Source organism: Paroedura picta, chromosome 13, assembly GCF_049243985.1.
Source record: "Paroedura picta isolate Pp20150507F chromosome 13, Ppicta_v3.0, whole genome shotgun sequence".
NCBI classification, from domain to species: Eukaryota; Metazoa; Chordata; class Lepidosauria; order Squamata; family Gekkonidae; genus Paroedura; species Paroedura picta.
The window spans coordinates 34,489,767-34,499,068 of NC_135381.1; the positions used below are offsets into that span (position 1 = coordinate 34,489,767).

Genomic DNA, 9,302 nt, shown 5'->3' on the forward strand with positions numbered 1-9,302 from the left:
AAAGCATGAGAAAAACCTGGAGAAAAGGAGGTTGAGAGGGGACATGATAGCCCTCTTTAAGTATTTGAAAGGTTGTCACTTGGAGGAGGGCAGGATGCTGTTTCCGTTGGCTGCAGAGGAGAGGACACGCAGTAATGGGTTTAAACTACAAGTACAACGATATAGTCTAGATATCATGAAAAAAAATTTCACAGTCAAGAGTAGTTCAGCAGTGGAATAGGCTAAGGAGGTGGTGAGCTCCCCCTGACTGGCAGTCTTCAAGCAAAGGTTGGATACACACTTTTCTTGGATGCTTTAGGATGCTTAGGGCTGATCCAGGGGTTGGACTAGATGGCCTGTGTGGCCCCTTCCAACTCTAGGATTCTATGAGCTTTTGTGTGCACTCACACACACTCACCTCAGATACAATGTCATGGAAGGAATCACTTCAAACTTATAAAGGACTAGAGTTAAAGCTCATTGTATTTTGTAATACAATGCGCGCTAGCATGCCGGCTGCTGCCCCCAGCCCCCTTGCAGGCCTCCAGGCGGCTCCCCCCCCGCCTGCTGCCCCCGCCACCTCCCCTGAGGCCCCGGCCTCGGCGTGCGGAAAGGAGCAGGGCCTGCTCTGAAGCCTCTTCCTCCCGCTCCCTCTCCCCCGAGGCTCCGGCCCTCTTACCTCCAAGTCCGGGATGGGCTGCGCGGCTCCCAATTGGCCTCTTGGCCCTGGACTGACACTCAAACGGCCCTGGACTGATACCCTTCAAGTTTTTATCCCCGTCGCCCCGCCTCTTTTCCCGCCCACTTAGCCCTTACTGCTTTATTCGTACCGCTCCCGAAGGAGTGGTTTACAGATAATGAAAATGTTTAAGAGATTCCAGAAATAAATAGGAAACAACAGCAATTTGTTTTTTTGTTTTTGTTTTCACTTGAGATTGATTTGCATGGGAAACATTTGGCATACAAAGAATGTGCCACATTAAGAAAATAATGGGCAAATAATCCTTTGCTGACAGCAGTTAGCTGAGACTTTCCTCTTCTGCCCCCTGGAATATTTGAATTAGTGTCTGGGGCACAAAGGTTTGAATCCCTACTTGTGGAAGCTCACTGGGTCATATTCTTTCAGACTAAACTGCCTGTTGTTGTGAAGATAAAATAGAAGAGTGTAAGCCACTTGGAGTCCCCACTGAGGAGGAAGGTGGGGTATAAATTAAGCATATTAAATCAATAAAAAGTGGAAAGATAGAGGGTATTTCTGAACTGCAACTTTTTAAAGAATGCAAAAAAATATTAATAAAATAATTATTGAGGAAAACAGGTTTTATTCTGCACTCAGAACATTAAAACATTGTAACAAAGCAGGGGTAGTCAACCCATGGCCCTCCAGATGTTCATGGACTACAATTCCCATGTGCCCCTGCAAGTCCATGAACATCTGGAGGACCACAGGTTGACTACCCCTGTAACAAAGGATCATTTAGTCTCTTTAAAATGTATGTTCCCTTTGCGACTGTTCTCAATTTCAGACAACCTTTCAATCTTGCATGGGTCCTTTCCTTGTTCCTAAAGATGAACTGTTGAAACAGCCATTTAAATTAATGGTATTTGCTTCACCATTAAAAAGGGCTAGGACTGGGCTTGCTTGGCTTCATCTAGTATCAGAACATTTTAATTATGTTAATTACTCTTACTGGTTTGGCCACAAGCTCTTCTGGGACCACCTCCAGCACTGCACTCCTGCCCCAATTAAAAATTGCATTGCCTCCTTGTAGCTTCTAGGGTTGGCAGCTACGCGAGACGTTTATAGCATCCATAAATTTACAGTCACTTGCAAAGGTCTTCTGTCAATAAGAAATCAATAGAAATCACCCCCCTCTTCCTCCTGGTTCAGTCACTCCAATTTCCTCCACCATTTAGGTCCCAAACATAAACTGGTTGATTGTTTATTGGCTTTTACTATTTCTTGTAGGGTTGTGCGCTTTGGCCGCAGAACTGGCCGTTCCAGCACAAAGCAGCCAGCGCTGCGACAGGCACCTGCATGCATGCGCCAACAGATGCACCAGCAGCCCTCCCTGCTGCTACGGCGCTGGCTGCTTTGGCGGCTGAAGCACACAACCCTACTTACTTGGTAGAGAAATTAACAGTCCTGCCCTACACAGTTATAACCTCCCACGGCTTCATTGGACATAAAAGCATGGAACTGTTTGGGATTGCACTGCAACTCATCTTATTGCATTATTCATTGATGTCTTGCATGAGACAATACATTGTTTGTGCTGCTTCCTAATTCTGGGATCCCATGCATACTGCATTGTTTACTGATTGCTCAATGGTGTCTGATTGGTGACACCGTGGTTTCTCAGTTCAGTTCTGCCCCACCATGCCAATCTCGCTCCTTTCCGCTGCTCCAGACAGACAAATGCTCTGTCTTGATCTACCCCACAGGGCTGTTGTGTGGACGGCATCTCCCCCTCCCCGGCCAAGCTGCTTGCACTGCCACGACCCCTGTGAAAGGGTTGTTTGACCCCCAGGTTGAGATCCGCTGCTCTTATATTAGACATGGCAGGATCACACACACACATTCACCTTTTACTAAGTCCCAGTATCATGCTAAACTTAGTGCATGTATCATGGCGACAACCACAGACGAAACTTTCTGCCTCTCACATAATTTCTTGTGATGTAATCAGGTCATCCATTCAGCAGGAATATACGTGAATGTACATCTACAACTAAGTGTCCCGCACTCCTGTACTGCAGTATAATAGGCCAACAAGTACATTAGGCTTTGAAGTGCCATGTGGTCATTGTTTTTTGTTGCAGTGGTCTGACAAATTACAGAAGGGGAGTCACGTTACACCTCTTGCAGCTAAAACAACAAAGCATTTTATGGAACCTCAAAGCCCAACACATTCATTATGGCACAATGATCCAGAACTCACTGTAGGAGATGCACAAAGGGCTATTCCTTTGGAAACTGAAACTAGAGGCACACTGAGCTGGCCTTTGATGATGCTATCTGCACAGGGAGTGAGATCTACTAGGGAAGACAGCCCAAAGGAGCAGAGATGAGAGTCCTGAGAGCCTTATTATATGGGCAGGGGCTTTGGGGGGGGGCAGACAAGATGGGTACTCAACATCTGTAGCACAGCAAAGGAACCCCAGCCAGATGCCAGACATTGTTTCTATATATCTATTGTTGCATTGCATGGATTCAGGTGCGGCTGAAATGGTGATGCCTCTGCAGGGCGACTATCCTTTTCTTCTGAATATTGAGTTCTCTTGATAAACAGGGTTAGATATCTCCCTAATAAATGGTGAAACTGCAGGCTGCAACTCAACTGCCCAAATCCAATAAAATCAGAGTCCAGTCGTACCTTTAAGACCAACAAAGATTTATTCAAGGCGTGAGCTTTTTGCAAGCACTCCAGAGCTCACGCCTTGAATAAATCTTTGTTGGTCTTAAAGGTACGACTGGACTCTGATTTTATTGTGCTACTTCAGACCAACACAGCTACCCATTTGAATGTGCCCAAATCCATTCATGCTTGTGCCTGTCTGGGGACAACTATGGCAAATGAAAAAGGAGACCCAAATGAGATTGTATTTTAGAAAAACCAACAAAAAAACACCCCATTTGGACCCATCTGTGATCCATAGTTCTCTTGCTTTGGTGGGTTCAGAGGTCAGGTTCCATTTTAAAAGTGCAAGGGAGGAAAGGGGAACAAGCAGCTGGAAGGCAGAGGCCCACATTCTCATGATAAGTGCCTTTCTCTGTGTGTCCTTCTGAGTCGTGCTGCAACTGAACAGAAATTGTTTTTTTCAGAAAGGCAGCCAGGGAAAGGGGCCACCAAAACAAACCAGGCTGGCTCTCCCTTCTCGAAATTCGGACAGGGTCCTTTATTACAAGGTGCTGTTCCAAAACAAACCAGACAGGACAAACACACCCTTAGGCCAACCTTCGCTAGCCAAGACATCATCATCAGACAACAGTGACCAATTTCACTCCTGAAAGCACGAAAAGCCCGCCACAGAAGATTCATTCCCACCTTTCTCATCCTCCTGCCCCCTCCTGTTTTAGTAGTTAACTCAGGGGTAGTCAAACTGCGGCCCTCCAGATGTCCATGGACTACAATTCCCAGGAGCCCCTGCCAGCATTCGCTGGCAGGGGGCTCCTGGGAATTGTAGTCCATGGACATCTGGAGGACATCTGGAGGGCCGCAGTTTGACTACCCCTGAGTTAAATGTTTAAAGACCCCCGTGGCTTCTGGATGGGGGTTTCTCCAGTTTGGGAAACAAGACCCCAGTGTCACACCCAAGGCTCCTCCCTTCGAAAGGGCACTGCTCCTCGTGGTAGTGAGAAAGAAATGTCAAGTCCCTTAAAGATCTTTCTGAAGGACCAACACCTAGTCTGGTGAGCAGCTTATCAGCAGAGGCCGGGATCACTGGTTGCAGGAGGAGCCCATAAACCCGAAGACACTCAAAGGTGACATGGAGGATGGTGTCCAACCACTCCTGCTGTGCGGGGTCGTTGCGACTCAGTTTCCAGGGCTTATGCCTCTGGACGAAGCCGTTCGTCTGCCTCGCACACTCAAGGATGGATTCCAAAGCCTTGTAGATGCGAAAGTGTTCAAAGTCACTGCTCACTCGCAGAGGAAGCTCCTTCACGGAAGACACTAGCTTGTAGTCCTCTGTGGAAGCCTTGCCTAGCCCCCTCCCATTTTGAGCACCCATGTCTTTAGGGAAACACGCCTTTGAGAAGCACGGGTAGGTCCCACTGGGATTCAGGCTGCTGGCTGTGCAGCGATTGAGGAGCCCTCCCAAAACATCTGCCAGTTCTGAGTTGACCAACTTGATGACCTTCTCATCATAGTAGTCGCAGTCTCGCTCGGGGACTCCTTGTTTTAGCAGGAAATAACGAAAGCCGTCCACTGTATACCGCTGGAAACAGGCTCTCGGGTCCACCACATTGCCCAGACTCTTTGACATCTTTTGTCCGTCTGCTGTCCAATGGGAGTGGACAAAGATCTGCTCTGGAGGGTCCAACCCTGCTGCCATCAGAAAGGCAGGCCAGTACACGGCATGGAACTTGAGGATATCTTTGCCCACAATGTGGCAGGCCGCAGGCCACCAGTCATGGTGTGTGTCAGGATAACCCACAACAGTGAGGTAGTTCACCAGGGCATCCACCCAGACGTAGATAGTTTGAGATGCATCTCCAGGGACAGGGATGCCCCACTGCAGTCGGTTTCTCTCACGTGATACAGAGAGGTCTGGCAGGTCCTGTTTTAGCCATGGGAGCACCTGCTGGTAGAATGGCTCTGGGGTTATGGTAAGCCTTCGTTCCTTGAGCAACCTCAGCAGTGGCTCCTGAAACTCAGATAGTTTGAACATGTAGTTTTCTTCGCTGGCCCAGTGTACCTGAAGCAAGAGAGAAATGGGTCACATTATTTCCATCGGCTTTGCCACCTGCTCCTTTTCTGTCCAACTGAATTTTTGTGCCAAGCCACACAATATGCTTTAACTATAGTTTAGAACCCATGGTTTGAGCTTCCAAATACACAACCATGATTTCATTCTGCTTCCTACCTGTTCAGCACTCAGATTTCTGGTGCAATGTCAGTTGGGAAGCTACAAAAATGGCCATCAGGTATCTTATGAAAACAAGGTTGGAAAACCTGTATGAAACTCTGGTTTAATAAATGAATGAATTCCAGTTCTGCTTTGGCTAACTGATCACAAACTGTAATTTGTTAGTTTAGACATAGCACCAAGCTGTAACTCACATGGATTGGTGTGAGCTGAATTGAATCACTCTTTCTTATACTCATTCGCATAACACACACATACAACACACACACAGGTTTTCAAGTGAGTACAATTTGTGTGTGTGTGTGTGTGTAATGCACTTAAAAAAATGTTATCCCAACATGGAATGAACAGTGTCTGTGGATTTAAGAGAGGCGATATGCAAGCCTTTCTTGACTCTGAAGCAAAAGCACAGGGCAAACCCAAAGCCATTCTAAGAACTATGGTCTTCACATTCTCCCTAAATGTTCCAATTCTGTGGTAGAACTAGGCCTCTCTGGGTAAGGAATTCCATGGATATGTGGCCACCACAGAGAGGGCTCTACTGGAAACTCAGGAGGGGATTTCCTTAAATGAAGAAATTCAAAGCAGAGAGCCAGTTTGGTGTAGTGGTTAGGAGTGCGGACTTCTAATCTGGCACGCTGGGTTCAATTCTGCACATGCAGCCAGCTGGGTGACCTGGGGCTCAACACGGTGCTGATAGAGCTGTTCTGACAGAGCAGTGATATCAGGGCTCTCTCAGCCTTACCCGCCTCACAGGGTGCCTGTTGTGGGGAGAGGAAAGGGAAGGCGACTGTAAGCCGCTTTGAGACTCTTTCAGGTAGAGAAAAGCGGTATATAAAAACAAACTCTTCTTCTATAAGGAATGGTAGGAACTGGTACAGTTTTCCTTCTTAGTACCTGGTGGCCGCTTTCCAGTGAGACCATGTGCCTGCCGCCTTGGGAGTCAGGGCACTCCGTGACCTGAGAAGCTGCTAGGAAAGTCTCCTCAGCCGTGCAGTACCAGCCTTCATATTTGGCCCGATAAAGCCAGCCCCGGTCCTGCAGGGTGATCCAGAAATGCTCCACTGCCCGTCTATGCCGTGTCTCTGTGGTGCGGATGAAGTCAGTGTAAGAGATGCCTGCCTGAGCAAAGAGCTCCTGGAACTCCACGGATACACGATCACAGAAGTGCTGAGGCAAACTGCCTGCTGCCGCAGCGGCCGTCTGGATTTTCAGCCCATGCTCATCAGTTCCTAGGCAGAGAAACAGGACAGAGTGATGGACACAGAAGCCAGCCCTGCCTTTAATCTATCAAAGGCCTGGGGAACTGCAGGAAATCCATCTATAAACAAACAATACCAATAGGCAATAAACGGTAATGACTGGGGAAGGGAATGGCAAACCACCCCGTATTGAGTCTGCCAAGAAAATGGTAGAGGGCGTCACCCCAAGGGTCAGACATGACCTGGTGCTTTAAAAGATAAAGGTATCCCCTGTGCAAGCACCAAATCATGTCTGACACTTGGGATGATGCCCTCTAGCGTTTTCATGGCAGACTCAATACGGGGTGGTTTGCCAGTGCCTTCCCCAGACATTACCATTTATCCCCCAGCAAGCTGGCTCCTTTTACCGACCTCGGAAGAATAAGTCAACTTTGAGTCGACTGTTGGGATTGAACTCCCAGCCTCATGGGCAGAGCTTTCAGACTGCATATCTGCTGCCTTACCACTCTGCGCCGCAAGGCGCTTACCTTTACCTTTTACCAATAGGCAAAAAGTGGTATCTTCTTGAGATTTATTATCCTAGGTTGTTGAAATAATTTTGCAACCAAAAGGGGGTTCCAGGTATTCAATCCCCACTTTGTTACTTCTTCAGTGGTTGCAGTTGTAGTCTTAATATAAAGATTTAACATCACCAGTATTCATTTCAATTCTATAGGTAAAGCATATGACATTGGCAGTAGCTCTTCAGTAAAGGGGTCCCTGCTTCAATTGAAGAAGTGACAGAAAGTGGGATTGAATATCTGGGACCCCGTTCTGGTTGCAAAAGTATTTAAACAACCTAGTAGGATAATAAATCTCCAGAAGATACCACTTTTTGCCTATTGGTTTCATTTGCTTTTGGGTGTATTTCTACAAGAAACCAACGGTGTTTCTTTATATGGAAATCCATCTATAGCAAGAGTGGCCAATCCTGACGGGCGCTTGTGGGAATTGTAGTCCATGGACATCTGGAGAGGAACAATTTGGCCACCCCCTGAACTATAGCATTAGCAAGCTCTCCTCCCCAAACACTGACAATGCACATACTGCTTGCCTAAGGTTTCCAGCCTCCAGCTGGTGTCTGGAGATCTGGAATTGCAACTGATCTTTATATGAAGGAGGTCAGTTTCACTGGAGAAAATGGCTACTTTGGAGGGTACATTTTTATGGCATTATATCCTCCTCAGGTCCTTCCCCTGCCCCAGCTCCACACTCACAAATCTCCAGGAATTTTCCAACCTGGAGTTGGCAACCATGCACTTGCCCCATTCATCAATAAGAAACTGAACTACGGGGAATAGATGAAGAATGATAACCACAGCTGCTAATTTAATTCTACGCTATTATATATGAGCTTTCCTCCCCCAAATTTCAAACATTCATGGAAGGAAATGCTGTAAATGGCTACGAGTGACAACAGCTAACTTCACAACAACCCTATGAGGTAGGTTACGCGGAGAGTCTCAGAGCGGCCCAGAGGGCTTAAGGGCAGTATTGAAAAGACAACTATGGTTGGAAAGATTAAAATGATCTGTAAAGCCTGGCAATTGCCTTGCTATGCACCTCAAGCTTCCAGGGACCCCAGGTCTGGAGACATTCGCCACAGGTGAAGGCGGCTGACCCACTCCCTGCTAGGCCTCCATGGAAAACTCTGCATCAGCTTAGCATGTTCAATTCTATGCCATGGCATGTTGCAGCCCAAGTAAATCACGGTTCAATCCGCACACGTTGGATAACGCACTTTCAATGTGCTTTTGCAGCCAGATCTTCCTGTGAAAGTGCATTACCCAAAGTGCGCTGAACGAGTCCAAGAGCCAGCAGCGTCAGTCTCTGGCAGCGCCAGCAAATGCCACCACAAAAACTAAGGCAACCTTAATCAGAGTCCAGTACCAACCAAGATTTATTTAAGGCGTGAGCTTTCGAGTGCAAGCTGCAGCACTCTTCCTCAGGCAAACTCAGAAGAGTGCTTACACTCGAAAGCTCACGCCTTGAATAAATCTTGGTTGGCCTTAAAGGTGCCCCTGGACTCCGATTTTGTTTTGTTGGGCTGCTTCAAACCAACACGGCCACCCACGTGAATCCCCCCAAAACGAAGGCAAGCTTCTACATTAATTGCATTTCGCCGTTAAAAGTGCGGCTGAGCAGGCATTTGCAGCGGCCTCGCCCTCCGCCACCCCTCCCTCCCTCCTGACCGGTGGCGAAGCGCCCTCCTCGCCCGTGCAGCTCCCGGTGCCGGTGCAGCGCATCGCCCAGCAGCGCGGAGTAAAGGTGCCCGATGTGCGGGGAGCCATTCGCGTAAAAGATGGGCGTGGAGAGGAGCTGGCGGCCGGCGGGGGAGCAGCCTCGGCTCCGGCGGCACCACCGACTCCCCCACCGCGGCCGCAGCCAGACCGGAGAGCGGCGCGCGGCCAGCAGCGACAGCGGCCGCATGGTGCGGGGAAGGCGCCGCCCGCGTCCGCCAAGAGCATGGAGAGTCGGAGTCCTAGAGCG

At 48.3% G+C, this 9,302-nt stretch overlaps 1 protein-coding gene across 1 annotated transcript; it reads right to left on the reverse strand.

The window, feature by feature from the left end:
- Positions 1–3,855: 3,855 nt before the first annotated feature.
- Positions 3,856–9,298, reverse strand: MARS2 (methionyl-tRNA synthetase 2, mitochondrial). The gene is made up of 3 exons (XM_077309185.1): positions 9,005–9,298; positions 6,469–6,803; positions 3,856–5,400 (listed from the first exon to the last, which is right to left on the reverse strand). Exons 1-3 carry the CDS (start codon positions 9,240–9,242, stop codon positions 4,228–4,230), a joined length of 1,746 nt encoding a protein of 581 aa, XP_077165300.1. The 5' UTR covers positions 9,243–9,298; the 3' UTR covers positions 3,856–4,227.
- Positions 9,299–9,302: the final 4 nt, after the last annotated feature.

Excerpts from the sequence above, each read along its gene's own strand:
- MARS2 (XM_077309185.1), bottom strand. The coding sequence starts at position 9,242 with ATGCGGCCGCTGTCGCTGCTGGCCGCGCGCCGCTCTCCGGTCTGGCTG. Across the intron at positions 6,804-9,004 it reads AGGAGGGCGCTTCGCCACCG|GAACTGATGAGCATGGGCTG; the intron begins GTCAGGAGGGAG and ends TTCTCTGCCTAG. Across the intron at positions 5,401-6,468 it reads CACTGGAAAGCGGCCACCAG|GTACACTGGGCCAGCGAAGA; the intron begins GTACTAAGAAGG and ends CTCTTGCTTCAG.